Source organism: Bubalus bubalis, chromosome 9, assembly GCF_019923935.1.
Source record: "Bubalus bubalis isolate 160015118507 breed Murrah chromosome 9, NDDB_SH_1, whole genome shotgun sequence".
Classification (NCBI taxonomy): domain Eukaryota; kingdom Metazoa; phylum Chordata; class Mammalia; order Artiodactyla; family Bovidae; genus Bubalus; species Bubalus bubalis.
The window spans coordinates 98,148,195-98,172,811 of NC_059165.1; the positions used below are offsets into that span (position 1 = coordinate 98,148,195).

Consider the following 24,617-nt stretch of genomic DNA (forward strand, 5'->3'; position numbering starts at 1 on the left):
CAAGGGACTCTCAAGAGTCTTCTCCAACACCACAGTTCAAAGGCCTCAATTCTTCGGCGCTCAGCCTTCTTCACAGTTCAACTCTCACATCCATACATGACCACAGGAAAAACCATAACCTTGACTAGACGGACCTTTGTTGGCAAAGTAATGTCTCTGCTTTTCAATATGCTATCTAGGTTGGTCATAAGTTTCCTTCCAAGGAGTAAGCGTCTTTTAATTTCATGGCTGCAGTCACCATCTGCAGTGATTTTGGAGCCCAGAAAAATAAAGTCTGACACTGTTTCCACTGTTTCCCCATCTATTTCCCATGAAGTGATGGGACCAGATGCCATGATCTTCGTTTTCTGAATGTTGAGCTTTAAGCCAACTTTTTCACTCTCCACTTTCACCTGCATCAAGAGGCTTTTGAGTTCCTCTTCACCTTCTGCTATAAGGATGGTGTCATCTGCATATCTGAGGTTATCGATATTTCTCCCGGCAATCTTGATTCCAGCTTGTGTTTCTTCCAGTCCAGCGTTTCTTCTCCAAAACATTCAAAGTTTTAATGACTTTTCAGAAACCCTCCCCCCAAGTAGAATCAACACAACACTTCAGACTCATTCTATAGGACCAGTATTACTCTGATTCTAAAACCAGACAAAGATATTGCCAAAAAAATCAAGAAAGCAATTTTCCATGTGAAAAGGGATACCACCCAAAAATCAACAATACTAAAGAATGCAGTCTGGCATCTTTAACCACAACACGATTAAGTTGGATTTACTTCAGGGATGGTGCTGCCCACCAGGCTCCTCTGTCCACGAAATTCTTCAGGCAAGAATACTGGAGTGGGTTGCCATGTCCTCCTCCAGGGGGCTTTCCCAACCCAGGGATCAAACCTGTGTCTCCTGTGTCTCCTGCATTGGCAGGCAGATTCTCTACCACTGAGCCACCTAAGAAGCCCTTCAGGGATGCTGCCACGATGCTGCTGCTGCTGCTGCTGCTAAGTTGCTTCAGTCGTGTCCAACTCTGTGCGACCCCATGGACTGCAGCCTACCAGGCTTCTCCATCCATGGGATTCTCCAGGCAAGAACACTGGAGTGGGTTGCCATGTCCTTCTCCAATGCATGAAAGTGGAAAGTGAAAGTGAAGTCGCTCAGTCGTGTCCAACTCTTAGCGACCACATGGACTGCAGCCTACCAGGCTCCTCCATCCATGGGATTTTTCCGGGCAACAGTACTGGAGTGAGGTGCCATTGCCTTCTCCGAATAAAATGTATTAATACAGTAGAAAGCAAAAATGGCATGATCATCTCAGTAGACTTATAGAAAGTATAATTCACCCTCAAACAACATGGGTTTGAACTGCACATGTCGACTTGTATGCAGATTTTTTCCAAAGAATATACTGGAAAAAACTTTGGAGATTTACAACAATTTGGAAAAAAAGCTTGCAGATAAACCTTGTAGCCCATGAATACTGAAAAAATTTAGGAAAAGCTAGCTATGTTGTGAATGTATTAAAAGTAGATACTAGTCTATTTTGTCATTTGCTTCCATGAAATATACATATATCTGTTATAAAAAGTTAAAACTTACCAAATCTCATATACATGTGGACCATACATGGCACCATTCACAGCTGAGAGAAGTATAAGCATGTAGTATCAAATCATAACTACATAAAAATAACTATAGTATATACTCTAGTTTTGTAATAAATTTTTTTTTGGCTGTGCTGGGTCTTCTTTGGTGCCTACCAACTTTCTCTAGTTGTGGTGAGCAGAGGCTACTCTCTAGTTGCAGTGCACAGGTTTCTCTTTGTGGTAGCTTCTCTTGTTGCAGAACACAGGCTCTAGAGCACAGGCTTCAGTAGTTGTGGGACCAAGGATCGAATACATGACTCCTGCATTGGCAGGCAGACACTTAACCACTGGACCACCAGGGAAGTCTTACTGTAATAACTTTGTAGCCACTTCCTGTTCTTGTGGTGAGCTCAAGAGGTGCGAGTATCCATAAAATATCATGTGATGCTAATCATCACTTGAGCAGTTTGTGTCTCTCCAGTAAATTTCGTATGGCAGTATAGTGTTCTCTGGTGGTTCTTGAGTCTTTTTCATTGTGCTCAGTGCAACACTGTAAACCTTGCTTCATACCACAGGATCCATAGGAAGTGCCACTAGTGATGCTGGAAGTGCTCCCAAGAAGCAGAGAAAAGTCACTGTTGTCAAATGCAAGCTTATACTGCTCGCTGCATGACAGGCCAAGAAATCAAGAGACAAGTTGTTGGAGCAAGGAATAGCAACTTTATTCAGAAAGCCAGATGACTGAGAAGATGGCAGATTAGTGTCCCAAAGAACTATCTTCTCTCACTTAGAATTCAACCTGCTTTTGAATTTTTGAAAGGGTTGGAGTCAAACATTTCCTGGTTCTGATCAGACTCTGAAGGGGATGTGTTAATTTCTTCCTTCCTGAAGCCATTCACAGGTGACCCTGATCAGAATGTTTTCTGTAAACTAGATATTTTAGCTTAACGCTCATTACACAACCCAGGGTTCCCAGAGATGAGCCATTATGTATAATTTAAGCTTTATAGGCAACATCCCTTTAGTGATTAACTTGTTCTGATCAGGATGTTTTCTGTAGCTAAACAAAGGTATTTTAGTTTAATGCTCCTTACAGGTGAAGGCAATGGCAACCCACTCCAGTACTCTTGCCTGGAAAATCCCATGGACGGAGGGGCCTGGGGTGCTGCAGTCCATGGGGTCGCTAGGAGTTGGACAGGACTGAGCGACTTCACTTTCACTTTCACTTCACAGGTGAAGGCAGAGTTCCCAAAGATGGGCCCTTATGTATATATTATATTTGTAGGCAACATCCCTTTAGTGGTTATTGTTATTTAGTCCCTCAGTGGTGTCTGATTCTTTGTGACCCCATGGATTGCAGGATGCCTGGCTTCCCTGTCCTTCACTATGCCCCAGAGTTTGCTCAGACTCACATCCTTTGAGTCGGTGATGCCATCCAACCATCTCATCCTCTGTCACCCTCTTATCCTTTTGTTCTCAATCTTTCCCAGCATCGGAGTCTTGCAGGAAATGTGTATTTTACCTCATAAAACTTTTCAGATAAATTCATTAGAAGTCTTGAACCTATATATTAAGAATATCAAAAGTTTTCAAGTGTATGGTTCATTTCCAAAATTTTTTATTGTTTCTTGTTATATTGGTGACAATAGTAACTGAATTGCCTTTGGGATATCATAGTCGTTTACATTTCAAAATCTCTAGGCACATACTACGAAACTAAAATTTCCTTCTCACGTAACATGTATACTTGAGAGTATTTTTGAACACATCGCACAACATCTGGTTGATGGGACAAGAGTCCAAATTCCCAGGCCAGGGCTGCAGGGTTCAAACTTCCCACCAGACAAGTGCTTGGAAGGCCATGGGATTCTTTAGCTAAAATACCACATGTATGGAGAAGGGGAAAGGGATGGGTGTACGCCTTGACGCTGTCAACAAAGATAAAAATGGAGCCAGAAGGTTTATTACACATGGTGAGGATATTTTTCAGTGTGTTTGAAATCGAGTCATAGTTATCATCAGTAGCTCCGCAGTCTGTGCGAACTATTTTCCCGATGGAGGACCCTCAGACCCTCTTTTTCCAGTTGGCCTGCTCTTGCTTTGGACAAGAACGTCGGCTCTTCTGGGATCTGACTCTGGAATTCCTTGTGCACACCTGTGTCCCCACGTTCTGAAGTATCTGAGGAAGTTGCCACTGTCCCTCTAGGACAAGTAACAAGAGTGGTTTAAAAACAAAAGTCCCTGGAGAGGGGTAGGTTTCCACCCACCTGCAGAAGCTGATTCTGCTCAGCCACGTGGCCTCTGGACCCATTATTACTCAGGATAAAGGGGGCGTTGCTTGCGAACTGTCCAATCAGGACCACAGCAGGGGAAGGTGGGTGGGGCCACGTCCCGCAAACAGTGTGGTCGGTGTCTCCTGGCACGCTCTGCGTGGAGTCTCGCCAGCGTTGAAGCAGCTCAGGTTAGTTCGCTGCAGCTTCATTACCGCTATGAGCTGCGGAGGCCGCGTGAGCCTAAGGAATGACGCCGGAGAACCCCAGAAGGCGTGAAGTGGTGAGTGTGCTGGGCCAGGTGTCTCGGTACAGGGAGGCGGGACAGGGATGATGAGAGACAGTCGGCATCGGCGGGACCGCCTCCCCGTGCGGTCCACTCCAGGGTTTGTTGCCTCGAGTCCACCTGGGGGCGCCTCTCAACCTCCTCCACTCCGGCTCCCAAAGTGGGCGTGGGGCCGGCAGCCGGGACCTCGGGCTTCCCGTCCGGTCCCTGCAGGCGGTAACTTTAAGCCCGGAGCCTTTCTGGGCAGCTTTGCCCGCAAAGCCCCACGTCTCCTCCAGAATGTGTGGTGACCCCGGGGAGGGTCATCAGGGGACCATCGTGATCTGTTCTCCGTGGCTTGTGCGTGGGAGGAGTTTTGGTATATGGGATTCTCCAGTCCCTTCTTTCTACCCAAGGGGGACCCGTTTTCTCCTGAGTTTTCCAAGTTTGGAGAGCAGGGTTTCAAATCCTGAACTCTTATCTCCCCAGATTAACTCTTCCTACGACTGGCAGTAAATCCCTAAATTTCCAAGATCCCTCTCACATTCCTAAAGCCAACTCTCTCTCTTCAGTTCACAGCATCTTTATCAACTATTTGTCCTTCGTGGTGTGTTTCAAACAGACATCATATTTTAATTGTCTGTTCTTTCTCTGCAGAGTTGCGGGTGGCTCTCTTTTAAACATTTATATTTGCTGTGTATATTTTCCATGAGAGGAAAGCTGAGGATAACCACCTGGAACCACGTTGTATGAAATCCTTGTGCTTCACTTCCCAGGATCTCTCCTGGGTGCAAACATCCTATGGGAAATCTTTTCGGTGGATTTTCCCCTTTGGAAATGTTCCTGGGTATTCTTACCTGTCAGCACTACCCCTCCCCTGGTCTGTCACCCTGGAAAGATTTATTCATTTATGTAAGCCTCAGTTATTAAAAAAATTAAAATTTATGTAACCAGTGGAGATTGAAAGATAGTATAAAATATTTCCAGAGAGGCAAGGAATAGGTGAACTTCAGGGAAAAAAAAAAATGCTCTTCTGTTACATTGGTTGTATTAAAAATTCTTGTTTCTCTTTTTCTTCCTCCCCGGAACAGGTGTAGTAATTTTCTGAATTCTGTTTTTGTTTTGGGTGGTTTTTTTTTGTATCAGTTTTGGGGTTTTTTGAGGGGGTTCCAATGCAATTCCAGGGCTTAGGCTTGAGGTGTTCAAGTACAATTTTTTATTGAAATGAGTCGAGGGATGAATTGGGAGATTGGGGTTGACATCTTTAAACTGCTATGTATAAAATAACTGATAAGAGTCTACTGTATGGCATAGGGAACTCTCCTCAGTACTCTGTGGTACCCTAAATGGAAAGGAAATCTAAAAAAGGATATGTGTATTTGTATAACTGATTCACCTTGCTGTACAGTAGAAACTAACCCAATATTGAAAAGCAGTTATACTCCAATAAAAATTAATAAAAATAAGGTAAAATAAAATGTTCTAGAGAAATTAAACAAATAAGATTATTGAAATATAGTTGGTTTACAATGTATTTAAGGAATACAGCAAAGTGATTCAGTCATATATATACATGCATATATGTATATACGCATGTATATATATTATTTTTTAAATCTTTTTCCATTATGGGTAATCAAAATTGAGTATAGTTCCCTATGTTCTACAGTAGGCCCTTGTTGATTATCTGTTTTATATATAGAAGTGTGTATATTTTAATCCCAAACTCCTAATTTATCCTTTCCCCAATTACACGTTTATAAAACAATTTCTTGCCATGGAAATAATAATTCACATTTTCCGAGAGTAGTAGATACTTATGGGTTTCTTGTTGACTTAGAAGAATATAATTTTCTTCCCTCCTTTCTACATAAACGCCAGGTTTGTGTGATTTTTCTGGAATCACAGCTCACACCCACAGTGGAAGGAGCCCTTAAGCTGAGAGAAACAACAGAGCCCTGGAAAGCTGGGGATACAAGTGCACATGGTGCAAGGGGTTTGTGGGGAGAGAAGAGAGGATGTGGTGACTCCCTTTTGAAGTTATTAACATGGTCCCCCCAGAGCTGTTTCGAGTCATAGGTTGGAGTTTTGCATTCACAGTGTAGCTGTGCTCAGAGTGTAATTTGTCTACATTGAGAAAGTTTGTGATAGTCAGGAGTTCTGAGTCCTGGTTTGGGTTCCTGCATGCGTGCTCAGTAACTCAGTCATGTCTGACTCTTTGCAACCCCATGGACTGTAGCCCACCAGGCTCCTCTGTCCATGGGATTCTCCTGGCAAGAATACTGGAGTGGGTTGCCATTTTGTCTTCCAGGCGATCTTCCCAACCCAGGGATGGAACCCAAGTCTCCTACATCTTCCTGCATTAGCAGGCACCTGAGCCACCTGGGAAGCCCCATGTCCTGGGTTAGGGGTCACAAATTTGGGAGTTCATTTGAGTCAGAACCTTAAATTGAATTCTGCTGAGTTTTCTCACTGGGGGGAACAGATGCCTGAGAAAGGGAGTGGTCCCTTTATTCCCTAAGGAGAGTAGGGCGTGTGGCGCTCCCCGGGTTCATTCCTGTGGCTGCTCCAGTGCCTCCACCCTCCTTCACCAGGGACTGACCTGGTCGAGCAGTTCTGTCTTAATCAGGAGAACCTGCGTGCATGCTTACTTAGTCATTTCAATTGTGTCTGACTCTTTGCAACTCTGTGGATTGTAGCCCGCCATGCTCTTCTGTCCGTGCTCTAGGCAAGAATACTGGAGTGGATTGCCATGCCCTCCTTCAGGGGATCTTCCAGACCCAGGGATTGAACCTGAGTCTCTAATGTCGCTTGCATTGGCAGGCAGGTTCTTTACCACCAGTGCCACCTGGGAAGCCCCCCAGGAGAGCCTGCTGCTGCTGCTGCTAAGTCACTTCAGTCGTGTCCGACTCTTAGCAACCCCATGGACTGCAGCCTACCAGGCTCCTCCGTCCATGGGATTTTCCAGGCAAGAGTACTGGAATGGGTTGCCATTGCCTTCTCTGCCAGGAGAGCCTGGCATGAATTAAATTTTCTGAGTGTGGCTCTGTCTGTCCTGTAGGACTCAGGCTGCTTATCTGTGCTGATTCCAATGTTTGTGGTTTTTTTCCTTTGGATTCTTCTATCCATTAAACAGTGCAGTCCTTTGGCTCTAACTTCCTTTAACACTTTGTAATTAATTCCCTCTGTGGGAAATAACATTTTTAGTTTCTGGGGCTTTAAAAAATCAGAGATGATGTCAGTAAGGCAAGACAATTGTGGAACTAAATAGAATCTTTGTTCCTTTTAGGGAAGAGAAGCTCAAGATGTGAGATGAATGTGCTTACATTTTCAGGTATGCGTTTTCTTTTACATCAGTGTTTGTGCACATCTTTAGAGTATATTGCAGGATTTCCTGATGGCTCAGTCAATAAAGAGTCTGCCTGCAATGCAGGAGACCTGGGTTCAATCCCTGGGTTGGGAAGATCCCCTAGAGAAGGAAATGGCAACCCACTCCAGTATTCTTGGCTGGAGAACTCCATGGACAGAGGAGCCTGGCGGGCTACAGTCTATGGGGTCACAAAGAGTTGGACTCGACTGAGTGACTAATACTTAGAATATATTAAAATTTAAAAGGCTATAGCAGGGGATTCCCTGGTGGTCCAGTGGTTAGGAGCTTTCACTGCCCAGGCGGGAGTTCAGTCCCTGCTCGGGGAACTAAGATCCTACAAGCCATGCACTGTAGCCAAAGGAAAAAAAGCTAAAGCAATGGAATTCTATCTTCACTGATGTGAGGACAGCTAATCAAAGCTTACATCAGGGAGAGACGTTAAAGAAGGAGAGGACATTTATATACCTAGGGTTGATTCATGTTGCTGTATGGCAGAAACCAATACAATATAGTAAAGCAATTGTCTTTCACTTAAAAATAAATTTTAAATAAAAGCTTACATCAATCTTTGAAAATTCTACTGTGTTTAAAGAACTAAACCCAAACCCTTGTTGCATTATAATGTTGTATTTATTCCTGAAAATACTTCTCCCCCCTCCTTGATGTGAGATACAGAGAAAGTGCAAACTGGGATGTACCTTAACCTTTTAGTTAGCAAGGATGTGGCAGTTTTCATTCTGTATGGTTTATACTTTTGTAGCCATTAGTGTTTAAAGGAGCGGCTGTGGTTTCCTACGTATTGTTTAGTCCCTAAGTTGTGTCTGACTTTTTCTGACCCCATGTACTGTAGCACACCAGGCTTCCCTCTCCTTCACCATCTCCCGGAGTTTGCTCATGTCTATTGAGTCAGTGACGCTATCTCACCATCTCATCTTCTGCTGCCCTCTTTTCCTTTTGCCTTCAGTCTTTCCCAGCATCAGAGTCTTTTCCAGTGAGTCAGCTCTTTGCATCAGGTGGCCAAAGTATTAGAAGTTCAGCTTCAGCAACACTCCTTCCAATGAATATTCAGGGTTGATTTCCTTTAGGATTGACTGGTTTGATACAAAAGTTAAAATTAAAGACAGGTTATGAAATAGTAAAACATGGTATATATATTTTTCTCTGCTTGTTTTCAATAAACCTGCAAGATACAAAGCCTAACTTAAGCAAAGTAACTGCCCACCTGTCCTGGCCCCCTCCAGCTCTGTTACTCCAGCCACTGCAGATACACAGTTCTGATCATTTCTTGAGCTTCCTGTTAGTGTTTCTTTACATAAAAACAAGCCATTGTGAATGCATATTTTTCATACCAATGTTTGTCCTTGTAATGAATGGTCAGACTCCATATTTTTAAAAATTTTTTGAAATATAGTTGATTTACAATGTTAATTTCTACTGTACAGCGAAGTGACTCAGTTATATATATATATATATATATTCATTTTCACTATGGTTTATCCCAGGATATTGAATATATTTCCCTGTGTTAATATAGTAGAGCTTTATTGTTTAACCATTCTATATATCAGGGGTCCCCAACCTCTGGGCCTGATGATCTGAGGTGAAGCTGATGTAGTAATAATAGAATAGTGTCCAATAAATGTAATGGGTTTGCGTCATCCCCAAACCATCCCCTCACCACCACTCCACTGCATGGAAAAATTGTCTCCCACAAAATCAGTCTCTGGTGCCAAAAAGGTTGGGGACCACTGCTATGTATAATAGTTTGCATCTGCTAATCCCGGACTCCCAATCCCTCTCTCCCCCACAGCCTCTCCCTCTTGGCAAACACAGGTCTGTTCTCTGTGTCTCTGCAGACTCCACATTTCTTTGAGGTTTGCTGATAGCTTATGCCTTACCCCTCTCTCTTCCTGCTGTGTCCACCCCGGACAAGCTGATGACAAAGTCTGTAGTCCTCTGGCATTAGCTTCATGCTCCAGCCACACAAGCCCCTGTCTGTGTGCAGAACCCTTGTCCTGGCCCCACCCCAAGATTCTTTGCTTGACCAAAGAATATTCTGACACTGAACCTTACCCTGGGCCTATCTATGTAGTTCCTTGCAAAATCCAGTTTTAGCTAATAAGTAGTTCCTTAGCAAGTCCAGAAAGCCCACTAATAAGTCAGTTAACCCAGAGGTCCCCAATTCCTCATATCTGATCATTTTCTGTGTCCAATTGGGTTCCTATGCCCCACCACCACCCCTCAGGTGATGTGTGCTCACCCTGACCTGACTTCAGTAAGAATCCTGTGAGGTCAGTGTATCCAGACCCACTAATCCCTGTCTTTCCTTCAAGTAAGTTTCTATCCACTGACCCCGAACCTTGCTCTCTGGCCATGATTTCCCACTTCGACATGCTGTGTTCAGAGCTGAGCACAGTCTCATTTCTCACCTGCTGTGAAATCTCAGCCCAGCAGTCTCCATACCTGTCCCAACAGTTCTGGATGAAATCTGCTTTATCCTGTTTCTGTCATTGAATGGTTTTTTTCTCTAACACCCCCTAGCCATGATCAAAACCCAGGCCAGGCCCCCTTTCCTTGCTTGCTGAAGCCATTTCAGCGCTACTTGAAAGGCCAGCCCTACCTACCCCCTAAGACCTCAATTATGTGGGTTATAGGCTTTTAAAATTTTATTTATTTTCAGCTACACTGGGTCTTCATTGCTGCATGCAGGCTTTCTCTAGTTGTAGCAAGTGGGGGCTACTCTCTAGTTGCTGTGCACAGGCTTCTCATTGCGGTGGCTTCTCTTGTTGCAGAGCACAGGCTCTAGGGGTCATGGGCTCAGTAGCTGTGGTCCTGTGGCATATGGAATCTTCCCAAATCAGGGATGGAACCCGTGTCCCCTGCATTGGCAGGAGGATTCTTAACCACTGGACCATCAGGAAAATCCAGCTTTCTTTATATGTGGTTTCTTTTTTTTTAATTTTTTTGGCCTCACTGTGTGGTATGCGGGATCTTAGTTCCATGACCACGGATCGAAGCTGTGCCCCCTGCATTGGGAGCACAGGGTCTTAACCACTGGACCACCAGGGAAGTCCCAGTCATTGGGCTTCCCTGGTGGCTGCCAGAACCCACCTGCCAATGCAGGAGACGGGTTTGATCCTGGGTTGGGAAGCTCCCCTGAAGAAGTAAATGGCAACCAAGTCCAGTATGCTTGCCTGGGAAATCCAGGCAAGGAAATGGCAGTTGCAAAAGAGTCGGACACGACTTAGCGACTAAACAACAAAGTATGGAATTGGGCTCTCATCGAATTAGTCCTGGGTCGATATCTTTGCTGGGATCTATCTGTGTGTTAGAGTGAAGCTGTGACAGAGGCAGGGTTGGCTGGCCCTGATATACCCCAGTGAGGGGTGGGAGAGAGGGACTTTGTGCTGTGCAGGAGGTGGTTTCAAGGAGTGTTGCTCCTGAAAGAACAGTCATTTGAAAAGAGAGAGGGACTTCCCAAGTGGTCCAGTGGTTAAGACTCCCAGCTTCCACTGCAGCGGGTGCAGGATCAACCCCCTGGTTGGGGAACTAAGATCCCACATGCTGTACCATGCTAAGTTGCTTCAGTCGTGTCCGATTCTTTGGGACACTGTGGACTGTAGCCCACCAGGCTCCTCTGTCCATGGGATTCACCAGGCAAGAATTCTGGAGTGGGTTGCCATGCCCTCCTCCAGGGGATCTTCCCAATCCAGGGATTGAACCCCATCTCCTGCATTGGCAGGGGGGTTCTTTACCACTAGCACCAGTGTGGCCAAAAATTTGAGAGAGAGAGAGAGAGAGAAGAGAGGGCGAAAGGCAGCAGACAGTAGTCGGCAGGCTAAAACCGTACTCCCCTAACACAGAGGGCTCACTAGCACCCTTAAGTTCCTCTTAAGTTTCTCTGCCCCCACCTCTACTGCAGCAAAGCTCCTGACCCTCAGAGTTACGGGGGCAACATGCTGTAGCACAGCCAAGGGGTTAGTTCAGACTGACTTTAAACCTCGGGTTAGTTAAACTTACTTTAAACCACACAGCAACAGTTGTCATGAACAAGCCCCCTATTCCTGCTGGCACATACGTGAGGCCCTCAGGAGGGAAAATCTTATAAATACCACAGTGGAGAGGTCACTGTCTCCCCTGGAATATGTTCAGTGACTGAAAAAACAACACAGGGATGGACAGGAGAGAGGAAACAAAGGAACAATACAGAAACAAGGGTCCACAACTGGACCCAACTGGAAGTCTAAAATACACTAAAAGACTTTAAACAACCCAAATGATAAAGGGGTACTTTTTGGTTTCTGGGCCCCTACAGCAGAGTTTCTGAATTAATTTGGTCATCTGCTGTGTTGCATTGATTCACAAACCTTCATGCAAATAATCAGTACTGGGTTTCCAATTGTATTAGAATCCCAGTAAACTTAAGCAGGGCTTTCCTTAGTGGCTCAGTGGTAAAGAATCCGCCTGCCAGTGCACGATATTGCGGGTTTGGTCCCTGGTGGGAAGATCCCTGGAGAAGGAAATGGCAAGCCACTCCAGTATTCTTGCCTGGAAAATTCCGTGGACAGAGGAGCAGGCAGGCTACAGTCCATGGGGTCGAAAAAGAGACACAACTGAGCAACTAAACAACAACAACAAACTTAAGCAAGGAACTCCCCATAATCTTAGAGGAATTACTGAATAGGCATATCTTTAATGATTGTTAGCCAACTCTTCTCTTGCCTAAATTCTCCCATGGTCAGAGGATCGATTTTCCTAAAGTATTCTATAGTGAACAGGAAAGCTCTGGACCAGTGATTCACAAATTAAAATTAAATACTTTTTGCTAATTGCAAATTGGCTTGACAAAATAAGATCCCACAGTCTACCCCCCTAGGTAAATTGCATTATTGTGCTCATGCTCAGTTGTATCCGACTCTTTGTTACTCCATGGACTGTAGCCTGCGAGGCTCCTCTGTCCACGGGATTTTTCAGGCAAGAATACTGGAGTGGGTTGCCATTTCTTTTTGCAGGGGATCTTCCCAGCCCAGGAATCAAACCTGAGTTTCCTTTATCTCCTGCATTGCAGGGAGATTCTTTCCCCGCTGAGCCATCGAGGAAGCCTAAATTACATAATATGGGCCAATGAAAATTAAACAAGGCCTTGAAGGATTGAAGACCATTACAAAAAAAAATTTTTTTTTGGCCACACCACATAGCACACAGGATGTTAGTTCCTCACCCAGGGATCGAACCTGTGCCCCCTGAAGTGGAAACGCAGATTCTTAACCACTGGGCTGCCAGGGAAGTCCCCACAAAAAATATTTAGCAAAGAGGTGATTACTCCCTGTACTTCTCCTTTTCACAGCTGAGTTTGGCCTGTTCTTAAATCTAAAAAGACTGAATGACCCCTGACAGTGGATTACCGAACACTTGAGGTTGTGGTCACACCAAATGAACCTCTGTACTCAGTCCCCAACATTGTGGAAATTACCGACTCCATCCCGTCAACAGCTGGCAGATACCCTGCTCTCACAGATTCGGATAAATCTGTTGTGTTTGATGCCTATTTCAACAGCTGCTTTGCTGCACTTGGCCCTCACCTCTGAAGGGACGTGATACACCTTGACCTGGTTAGCTTTGGGAACCTCAGCACCGCTGCCACTGCACACGGTCTCTGCAGGCAGGATGCAAGCTGCATCCTCTTGGCTCCAAGAGCACAGGTATGACATGACATTGATGACATTCTCCTCTGAGGAAGTTCATTTGACATTCAGGACATTGCAGATACCGAAAAAAGTTGCTCACGAAAAGTGCATGGGTCATTAGCCCATCCATAAGTAAGGCCCTGACCCCTTGGTTAAATTCCTGAAAATTATGTGGTAAATAAACAAGGGGCGCCTTCCTCCCTGACTATGAAAAAAATAACAATTGTCCCTCTCTGCACCCACAGCAACTCCTAGGTTGTTTTGATGTTTGGAAGGCAACATATTCTTTTTTTTTTTTTTCTTAATGGAGTTTATTTATTTTGGGCTGTGCTGGGTCTTTGTTGCTGGGCAGGCTTTTCTCTAGTTGCAGCAAGCAGGGGCTACTCTCTCTTATGGTGCATGGGCTTCTCATTGTGGTGGCTTCTCTTGTTGCAGAGCACAGGCTCTAGAGTGCAGGCTCAGTATTGAGGAGCATGGGCTTAGCTGCTCCGTGGCACATGGGATCTTCTAGGACCAGGGATCAAACCCGTGTCCCCTGCATTAGCAGGCAGATTCTTCACCACTAAGCCTCCAGGGAAGCCCCTGATAATAAGACCCTCTTGAAATACGATGAAGCCAAACCTGAGCCTCTGGCTCAGCCTTCCTATAGGAAAAGGCTCCCTCACCTCCTCCAGTCCCTTTCTAGGTACCATAGTTTTGGAAGAGGTCACTTTTCACCATTCAGTTCAATGTTACCTGTAGGCTTGTCGTGTGTGACTTTTATCATGTTGAAGTGTATTCGTTCTGTACCTAATTTGTTGAATTTTTATCATGAAAGGATGTTAAATTTTGTCAAATTCTATTTCTGCATCAGTTGAGGTGATCATATGTTTTTCACCTTTTTAAAAAAATTTGTAATACTTTTTCTTTTGGCTGTGCTAGGTCCCAGTTGCGGTTTGTGGGATCTTTAGTTACAGCATGTAGGCTCTTTAGCTTCAGCATGCAGGATCTAGTTCCCTGACCAGCAATCGAACCAGGGCCCTTGCGTGGGGAGCTCAGAGTTCTTAACCACTGGACCACCAGGGAAGTCCCAATCATTATTTCTTTAAATAAGCTTTCTACTATTCTCCCTCTCTTCTCCTTATGGGATTTCCATGATGCATACATTATGTCTTTTCTTGTGACCTCATGGACTGTAGCCTGCCAGGTTCCTCTGTCCATGGGATTCTCCAGGCAAGAATATTTGAGTGGGTTGCCATTTCCTTCTCCAACGGATCTTCCCAACCCAGGAATCGAACTGGGGTCTCCTGAATTGCAGGCAGATTCTTTACTGACTGAGCTAGGAGGGAAGCCAGTGTCTTTTGTTGATGTTCCCTGCAGCTGTGAAAGTGCTGCACTCAATATGCCAGCAAATTTGGAAAACTCAGCAGTGGCCACAGGACTGGAAAAGGTCAGTTTTCATTCCAATCCCAAAGAAAAGTAATGCCAAAGAATGCTCAAATCACCGCACAATTGCACTCATCTCACACACTAGTAAAGTAATGCTCAAAATTCTCCAAGCCAGGCTTCAGCAATATGTGAACTGTGAACTTCCAGATGTTCAAGCTGGTTTTAGAAAAGGCAGAGGAACCAGAGATCAAATTGCCAACATCTGCTGGATCATCGAAAAAGCAAGAGAGTTCCAGAAAAACATCTATTTCTGCTTTATTGACTATGCCAAAGCCTTTGACTGTGTGGATCACAAGAAACTGTGGAAAATTCTTCAAGAAATGGGAATACCAGACCACCTGACCTGCCTCCTGAGAAACCTGTATGCAGGTCAAAAAACAACAGATAGAACCAGACATGGAACAATGGACTGGTTCCAAATTGGGAAAGGAGTATGTCAAGACTGTATTCAACTTATATACAGAGTACATCATGCGAAATACTGGACTGGATGAAGCACAAGCTGAAATCAAGATTGCCGGGAGAAATATCAATAACCTCAGATATACAGATAACACCACCCTTATGTCAGAAAGCAAAGAAAAACTAAAGAGCCTCTTGATGAAAATGAAAGAGGAGGGTGAAAAAATTGGCCTAAAACTCAACATTCAAAAAACTGAGATCATGCATTCAGTCCCAGCACTTCATGGCAAATAGATGGGGACACAATGGAAACAGTGACAGACTTTATTTGGGGCGGGGGTGGGGGGGGCGCTCCAAAATCACTGCAGATGGTAACTGCAGCCATGAAATTAAAAGACACTTGTTTCTTGGAAGAAAAGCTATGACCAACCTAGACAGCATATTAAAAAGCAGAGACATTACTTTACCAACAAAGGTCTGTATAGTCAAAGCTATGGCTTTTCCAGTAGTCATGTATGGATGTGAGTTGGACCATAAAGAAAGCCAAGTGCTGCAGAATTGATGCTTTTGAACTGTGGTGTTGGAGAAGACTCTTGAGAGTCCCTTGGACTGCAAGGAGAACCAACCTGTCCATCCTAAAGGAGATCAGTCCTGAGTGTTCATCGGAAGGACTGATGCTGAAGCAGAATCTCCAATACTTTGGCCACCTGATGTGAAGAGCTAACTCATTGGAAAAGACCCTGATGCTGGGAAGGGTTGAGAGCAGAAGGAGAAGGGCATGACAGAGGATGAGTTGGATGGCATCACCGTCTCAATAGACATGAGTGTGAGCAAGCTCTGAGAGATGGTGAAAGACAGAGAACCCTGGCGTGCTGCAGTCCATGGGGTTGCAAAGAGTCAAACACGACTGAGCGACTGAACAAGTCTTGCAAAACATCTCCAGGAAGGTCCAGCCTTTGGAAGTGGTGTGTTAATTTTTTCTTTTTGTTGTAGCCATTCACAGGTGGGCAGAGTGAGATTATATACCTGTTAGCTACACACAAGCACTATAGTTTAACGGTCGGACTTCCTGGTAGCTCAGTTGGTAGAGAATCCTCCTACAGTGTGGGAGACCTGGGTTCAATCTCTGCGTCTGGAAGATCCCCTGGAGGAGGAAATAGCAATCAACTCCAGTATTCTTGCCTGGAGAATCCCATGGACAGAGGATTCTGGTGGGCTACAGTCCATTGGGTCACAAAGCATCAGCCACGACTGAGTGACTAACCCATGCATACAAAGTGTCAGGGTCCTTTGAAGCAGGCCATTATGTATGATTATAGTAACAACAGCAAGGAAAAGCAAGTCAAAGAAACCATTTCCATCATCGAGTCAGAGTTGGCTTTTCCTTGCAATAGTTGAGGATCAGAGTTGTCCCTTTTCACCACTACATGCTGTCTCATTGACTTGTGTTCTTCCTCTAGATGTAAATCACACAATTTGGCCACACAGTTTGTTTGTGAGGTTCCTGAAGGGGAATCTAGGGATGATATATGGTCATCTGTTAACTTCTTATTCTATTTATTCATTTCTACTTTTTAAAAATTTTATTTTTAATTGGAGGATAATTGCTTTACAATGTTGTGTTGGTTTCTGCTGAGCAACATGAATCAGCTATAAGTATACATACATCTCCTCCCTCTTGACCTGCTTCTTTGATTTACAGAAAGAACTGACAAACTAGTCCTTCTCCAATGCATGAAAGTGAAAAGTGAAAGTGAAAAGTGAAAGTGAAGTCGCTCAGTCATGTCCGACTCTTAGCGACCCCATGGATTGCAGCCTAAATCCTTGGAAAATCCTTGCATGGATTTTCCAAGCAAGAGTACTGGAATGGGGTGCCACAGCCCTTTAGAGACTTCTAAATAAGTTCTGAAACATACCATTGTTTCCAAGTTCCCTACTGTGATTAAACATATGTCTTCTGATGTAGTGGTTCATTGTGGCTAAGAGGAAAGTTTTATCATCCCATGATCTGGTCTCAGTATTTTAATGAGCCTGTGTCCGTGGGCTCTGCCCTTCTCTGGTGTGATAAGAAAAATGTTTGATCTTTGTCCACAGTTCTTAGCAAAGATTTCCCAAGGCCCTTGGACTCTGAGAGATACCGATGATGTTGTTTTTAGTCGCTAAGTTGTTTCTGACTCTTTGTGACCCCATGGACTGTAACACACCAGGCTCCAGTCCTCCACTACCTATGGGAGTTTGCTCAAATCCATATGCATTGAGTCAGTGAGGCTATCTAACCATACCACCTCTATCGGTAATAAGAGCATCTTATGTTGTAATAAGGCAACTGTTTCTAGGCCCCTGGATGGCTTCAGGGTAGGGATTTGGCCACCAGTGACCAGGAAGAACTTTCAGCCCAGTTCCCAGCCTCCAGAGAGGAAGGAGGTGCTGAAGATTGAGTCCTTCTCCAGTGGTCGACATAAGAAAACTATGGAAACCCCTAAAGCTCGGGATTCAGAGAGATCTGACTTGGTGAACCCATCAGTGAGCCAGGAAGCTGTCATGTGTGGAGATAACATGGAAGCTCCCTGCCACCCCTACCCCCACCACTTTGCCCTGGGCACCCTTTCCACGTGGCTGTTCCTGATGAAAGATTCAGAAATGATGGAGCACACACACACACTCAAATATAAATACCCCAATAGAGGGGCTTCCCAGGTGGCTCCACTCAGAGCCCGCCTGCCAATGCAGGAGACACAGGTCTGATCCCTAGGTCAGGAAGATCCCCTGGAGAAGGAAATGGAAGCCCACTCCAGTATTCTAGCCTGGCAGATCCCATGGACAGAGGAGCCTGGCAGGCTGCAGTCCATTGGGTCACAAAAGGGTCAAACACGATTTAGTGACTAAACAACAACCCCAATACAAAATAAAAAGTTTTAAAAAATCAAATAAACTGGTAATAATAAGTAGTGCTTGTCTTCATTCTGATAGGTGCTCTAGACAATTAACAAAGATGAGGTGTTGTCCAGGGAACCTCTAAATTTGTGGTGGGTCAGGCAGAAATGTGTTTAGCCCAGCCCCTGCCCACTCTGTGGCTGGCATCTGACGGTGGGTACTGTCATAGGATTCAACCCATAAACTGTGGAATCTGATGTTAATTCTGGTTAGTTTGTGTCAGACTTGAATTGCACTGCAGGACACCCAGTTGGTGTTGGAGAATTGGAGTTGTTTTGGAAAACATACCGTGTGTTTGCTGAGAGGTCAGCAGAAAGACTAGTGGGGAGTCCAGTTGACTCTTTGCCTCCCACCATAGCACTGCCCTCTGGCACTGGTAGGATCCCAGTTGGTTAGCCTCTAATGAAATAGATTATTTTGGGGGGGGGGGGTGGATATAACTGATTAACAATGTTGTGATAGTTTTAGGTGAACAGCAAAGGGACTCACCCATACATGTACATGTATCCATTATCACTCAAACTCCCCTCTGTTCCAGGCTGCCACATAACACTGAGCAGAGTTCCTCGTGCTATACAGCAGGTCCTCGTTGGTTATCCATTTTAAATATAGAAGTGTGCATATATCCATCCTAAACTCCCTAACTATCCCTTCTCCCTGTTTTTCCCAAGAACTATAAATTCATTCTCTAAGTTGAAATACATTCTTTTGAGGACAAGACTTATTAAAAAGTGCAGAATATTGTAGGCATATTTCAAAATGGCTATTTTTCAGTCTCTTTCCAATTTTGGAGACAATACTTCACCCTGTGACCTCAGTCCTTTGATATATTTAAGAAGAGTCATTGATTTTTAAGTTTCTTTGCTTTTTTTAAAAAGTCTGTTTGTTGAGGATGGGACTATAACCTTTTAAGCTCCTTATCTGCTGATCAGAGGTCTCTAACTCCATTTTTTAATGTTTGACTGCTGATATCTTCTTCCTGAGTGGAGAAAACCCAGTTCTTCCTACCTAAGCATCTCCTTTACTTTTACCCAGAACTCTTCAGTCCTGATACTTCCAGTCATCAAATATGTGAAGGTTTTACCCCCACAATAAGTAATTCTCTGTGACACCAGTGGGGTGTCCTACAACTTAACTCAATCCTAACACTATCTGCCCTGGGACAGCATCAGATTCTACAGGTTAAGAGCTAAGTCTCGCAAAACTGTCAGCACTGGCCCCCACACACAATTTCAGATGCCAATCACAAGGAGTAGGTCCCCAGATTACTCACAACTTCCGTCTGACATGGCTACAAATCAGAAGTTCTCACAGGCCCCTCCTTGGGTTCTGTTTGCAAGAGCAGCTCATAGAACTCAGAGACACACTGAAGTTATTAATACATTTACCAGTTTATTAAAGGATATGATAAGTGATACAGGTGAAGTGATACATAGGGTGAAGTCTGAGAGAGTCCCTTGGAGCTGGGGTGCATCACCCTCCCTGTACATGGACCACCAACCTGGAAGCCCTCTGAATCCCCCCTTACCACTGGGATTTTATGGAGGCTTCCTCATGTAGGCATGATTAATTGTTAACTTCATTTTCAGCCCCCTCCCCTTTCTGGAGGATGAGGGTGTTGGGCTGAAAATTCCAAGTTCATGATCATGACTTGGTCTTTCCAGTGACTGGCCCCTCACCCAGCAGCCACCCAGGAGCCCAACCAGAGTCACTTCAATAGAATGAGAGATGGTCCTAGTGCTCTTATCCCTTAGGAATTTTAAAAAAATTATTTATTTGGCTGTACTGGGTCTTAGTTGCAGTATGCAGGATCTAGTTCTCTGACCAGGGATCAAATCAGGCCCCCTGCATTGGGAGTGGGGAGTCTTAGCCACTGGACCACCAGGGAAATCCCTCCCTTAGGAATTTACAAGGGTTTTAGGAGCCCTGTGCCAGGAACGAGGGTCAGAGACTAGGATATATTTTTCCTATTATGTGACTGATGACAACTTTAAAGTCTTACCCCTTCTTCCCTTTGTGCCCCAAATCTGTACAAGGTGATAAGAAAGGCTGCATGTGATCTGCCACCATAGCCTACACCCCTAAGTGTAGCCTAAAAAAAAAAAAAGGCCAGACTCCTCTCCACTATTCAACCAACCCTTGGGTGGAGGTCCACGTTCTGCCTTTCTCTGTAGGTTATAGAAAAAGTAACTTGGTATTTATATATACTGCAATATTGTTGTTTAGTCCCTAAGTTGTATCTGACTCTTGCAACCCCATGGGCTATAGCCCACCAGGCTCCTCTGTACATGGACTTCTCCAGGCAAGAATACTGGAGTGGGGTGCCATTTTCTTCTCCAATATATACTTTAATAAACTGTACTTATTTGCTCTATTGATAAATCCTCCAGATCTTTCCATAGCAATACCCTTTGTTTATAAAAACTACATATGATGATGAACTCAGGGAACCCATCCTTTCTTAGTTGACACTTGGCTTCTTACTGATTGTTGTTGCCAAAACCATGAGTGAAAACTCAGATTGCCACTTTATAGGACAAACTAACATACAAATTTTGTTGCCAACCTTAATTACTGCTTAAAATTTTTATCAGCATGTAAAGCAATTATCCTTCAATAAAAAAAAAAAATCAGCATATATATTTAGAAAAGAATATACAAAATGTTTCCTGGCTATATTTAGTGATAATTGAAACATTCTTGGAATCTTCATGAAAATTCATAAATGACCTGTGGGCGTTGGTGACAGAGTCCCCAACCTTCCCATGCCTCATTCATCACCAACCTGCCCCTTACATGATGGCGGTTGGGATTCTCTGTTTATTCTTCCATACCTTCACCATCTTTTATTTTTCACTCTGCAATTTTCTTTCAGTTTTGCCTCCTTTGACCTTTCAACGAGTAAGTATGAAAGAAATTACATTGTAAAGGTCTTCTGTGGTTTCTCGGTCTGTGTTTCACACATGCCCTGAAGCTTCATGGCTGGTCTAGGATTGTGGGGTTCACCCTCCCTCTTGAGCCAAGTGCCCCCGAGGATGGGGTGGGGTAAGGGGGCTTTTCAGTCTTCCAAACGAGGGAGGGTAGGTAGGGAAGAATGGGTCTCTCTCACAGCAAATGGTCAAAGATCAAAAGTGGGGCGAGACTCATTATTACACATGGTGAGGCCACTTCTCAGTGTCCGTTTTGGGGAAGAAGTGTCACCGTTCTGTGAGGGCCTCGCGGCCATCTGGTTCAATGGAGTGACCATGGAGGGGCCTCCCTGCCAGGTCAAGGTCCGAGCAAAGACGTGACCTCCGGCCTGCTGTCACTCAGGCACGGCAGGGCGGGGCCTTGCGAGCTGTCCAATCAAGGGAGTCGCCGGGTACGTACGTGTGAGCGCCTGTAGGCGACGCTCCAGTGTCGGGCGTGGGTGGCGTGGACTGCGTGCTGGTTCCCATTCGCTCCCGCAGCGCAGCAGATCCCCCTTCTCTGTGTCCTTAAAAGGCTCCGGTGGTTCCGCGGCATCCTCTGTCAGTGTGACCTGCGCTTGCCGCGGCAGTCGTGGAGTGGATGACTGGGAAGCCAAGAAACCAAAAAATGGTGAGCTGGGGGAGCCGGGTGTTGGAAGACGGGGGCTGAGGGACCTGCTGGTACTGGCTGTGGTGGGACCTGGGCCTCCCCGTGGTCAACTTCGGACCCGCGGACCCGAGTCCACCCACCCCGAGCGCGGCACGCAGTGCACGGACTCAGCGGGCAGTTGGGACCCGGGGCGGCCTCTCTGCTCACCGCTGCGGCTGTGTCTGCTCCAGGTTGTGTGGTGTCCATGGAGAGGGTTGTAACGGGACAATCGTAACTCAGTATTCGGGGTCCCTGCATAAGGGGAGCAGCGGTCTATGGGGTCCCTCCTTTCTCCCCGGGGCGGGGGAACTCTCATTTCCCCTCACTTTTCAAATGTATGAAGAACAGTGTCACAAATCCACGACCCTGTCTCCCTACTCCAGCTCTTCCCAGGGCAGGACACAAATGCCTAAATTTCCAGATCTTTCCCGATATTCCCAAACGCCATCTTCCCCTTTTCAGTTCATAGCTTCATTATTAACTACTTGCCCTCCGTGGTGCATTTCAAGCTATGCAGTATTTTAAATTGTTTATTATTAATCCACAGAGCCATGAATGACTCTTCAAAGTTTAGTTTTTTGTCTGTGTATGTTTTCCATGAGAAGAAACCAGAAATTAATCACCGGGAACTACACTGTATTTAAGTCTTGTGCTGTCCCCTCCTTACTCCGCCCCACAAGCTTTCCCAGCCACAGACATCCTATTTTGTTTAAGCCTTTTGGGTGGAGGTTCCTCTTGGGAGACTCCTGGGTGGTCGGTCTTTTCATCATAGTTCCAGGTCAGCCTTGTCCCTCCCTGAGTTTGTGACCTTATTCACTTTTAAGCCTTTTTTTAGCTGTATGGGTCCTAGTTGCGGCATGTAGGATCTAGTTCCACGACCAAGGATTGAACCCTGGTCCCCCTGCAGTGAGAGCGCGGTCCTAGCCACTGGACCACCAAGGAAGTCCTAAGTTTCCATCTTTAGTAACTGTAAATGTATTTAATCAATAGATCTTGAAAGAGAATATAAAATATTTCCAAAGGGGAAGAAAGAGGTGACTTTCAGAAAAAATACTCCATTATACCATTATTCCATTAGTTACATTTTTTTTTTTTGGTCACATAACTGACTGTAAGTAACATTCAAGATCTTTTTTTTTTCTTTTCTTCAATTATTTACAGTTTCTTGCCATGGAAATGATAATTGGCTGACATTTACTTTCTGAAAGGAATAGATATTTGTGTTTTGTTCTTGAAATAGAAAAAAATGCCTTACAGTTTTCCTCCCTTCTTTATACATAAATACTGGATTGAATGGTTCTGTTGGATTATTCAAACACTGGGTATGTGTCATTTAAAATATCAATGGAGTTCATGACAATGACAGTGGGGAGCCCAGACCTGTGGGCTCTTAGCTCTTAGCTAAGGCCCCCTTGAGCCTGCCAAGGGAAGTACTCAGAGGACCAACTGTTCTATCTGGGAAGCCTTCCCCTGCACGTGTCCTACCTGCTCTCACCAACCATGGAAGGAGCCTTTATAGTGAGAGAAGATACAGCCCTGGAAAGGTGGGGATGCACTTTCGACGGTGGGGGATACAGAGTGACGCCCTGAGACCCTAACTGTTGATTACCAGGTTGAACTTTGTACTGTAACTGTACATACGAATTACTCAGAGTGATTTGAGTGTGTTGAGAAAGTCTGTGAAGGTCAGGAATTGTGTCTTCTTGGACAAGAGTTTATGAATTGGCGAGTTCATTTAAGTTAGAATTTTACATTGAATCTGGTGAAGAGTTTTCTCACTTGTAAGAATTGAAGCCTGGGGAGGGAGCATTTGTTGGAGCCTCCAGAGTTCATTTCTGAGGCTGTTCATGTGGCTGACCCTCACCACTGACACGCTGTCCATTCAGTCGCTCAGTCGTGTCTGACTCTTTGCGACCCCATGGACTGCAGCATGCCAGGTTTCCCTCCTTCACCATCTCCCGGAGTTTGCTCAAACTCACATCCATCAGATCGGTGATACCATCTAACCATCTCATCCTCTGTCATCCCCTTCTCCTGCCTTCAATCTTTCCCAGCATCACAATCTTTCCTAATGAGTCAGCTCTGACACACTCCAGGGATTGTATTCCCACAGTCGGAGATCTGGACCTCAAGCCTGGGAATCTCAGTTTCTTCTGAATTATAGGGAAATAGGCTGCTAATCTCACTGATTCAAATATTTACATTTCTTTCCTTGTATACATTTATATATTGAATATTGCAGGATTTTTAAAAGATTTTTTGATGTGGACCATTCTTAAAGACGTCATTGAATTTGTTACATTGCTTGTTTCATGTTTTGGTTTTTTGGCCCCAAGGCATGTGGGATCTCAGCTCCCAGACCAGGGATTGAACCTCTACCCCCTGCATTGAAAGGTGAACCTTAACCATTGGATCACCAGGGAAGGCCCTGTTGCAATTCTTTAGTTTCCCTTCATAGTCTGTGACATTATTTTATAGTATTATGATTCTCAAGCTTTCAGGGTATGTTGACAGAGAGACATTGGGAATAAGCCAAAAAACTCTGGAACTAAACAGAATATTCTTTCCTTTTAGGCAAGAGATCCTCAAGATATGAGATGAGTATATTTGAGTTCTTAGGTGGCTTTTACATTTGTAGGTCAGTTTTTTGTATGTGCTTGTCCTTAGAGAACTTTGAAATTCTAAGTGTTACAGTACTGCTGAAGCAAATGAATTCATGAGGAAAACTATTCAAAATGTACATAAAATCACTGAAAATCCTAGTATATTTAATGGATTACATGCAAATTCCTCATGCATTACATGTTACTTATTTCTGAAAAAGCCCCCAGAGTGAGCTACAAGAAGCTATGATGCCCCCTTGTTATTTTTGTTAAAAGGAGATTTGAAACTTCTCATTTTTTATGGTTTAAACTTTTATAAGGGTTAGCATTTAAAGGAGTAAATCTTAGAAGGGTTTCCTCTGTAGATAAATAAAAACTAAACTTAAAACGTTCAAAGCAAAAGTAAGTTAATTAAAATAAAGGCTATTAAATATAAAGATATAGTATATGCATATTACTCAGTGAATTTTAAATCATCATGGGAAGGTTAGCAA

General features: G+C 44.5%; 1 protein-coding gene across 10 annotated transcripts in view; it reads left to right on the forward strand.

The window, feature by feature from the left end:
• The window catches only part of LOC102409782 (zinc finger protein 791), a 70,119-nt gene that overhangs the window by 26,732 nt on the left and 18,770 nt on the right, over positions 1 to 24,617 (forward strand). Inside the window, exons 1-4 of one of the 10 annotated variants that reach the window (XM_025293607.3) lie at positions 3,920 to 4,120; positions 7,392 to 7,436; positions 13,030 to 13,174; positions 21,407 to 21,502. In XM_025293607.3, coding sequence (XP_025149392.3) covers positions 21,473 to 21,502 — 30 coding nt within the window. In that variant the 5' untranslated portion in view covers positions 3,920 to 4,120; positions 7,392 to 7,436; positions 13,030 to 13,174; positions 21,407 to 21,472. Of the gene's footprint in view, positions 1 to 3,916; positions 4,121 to 7,391; positions 7,437 to 13,029; positions 13,175 to 21,406; positions 21,503 to 24,617 lie in introns of those variants that run through there. The other 9 variants (XM_044948176.2, XM_045166720.1, XM_025293611.3 and 6 more) reach the window with 9 other exon arrangements.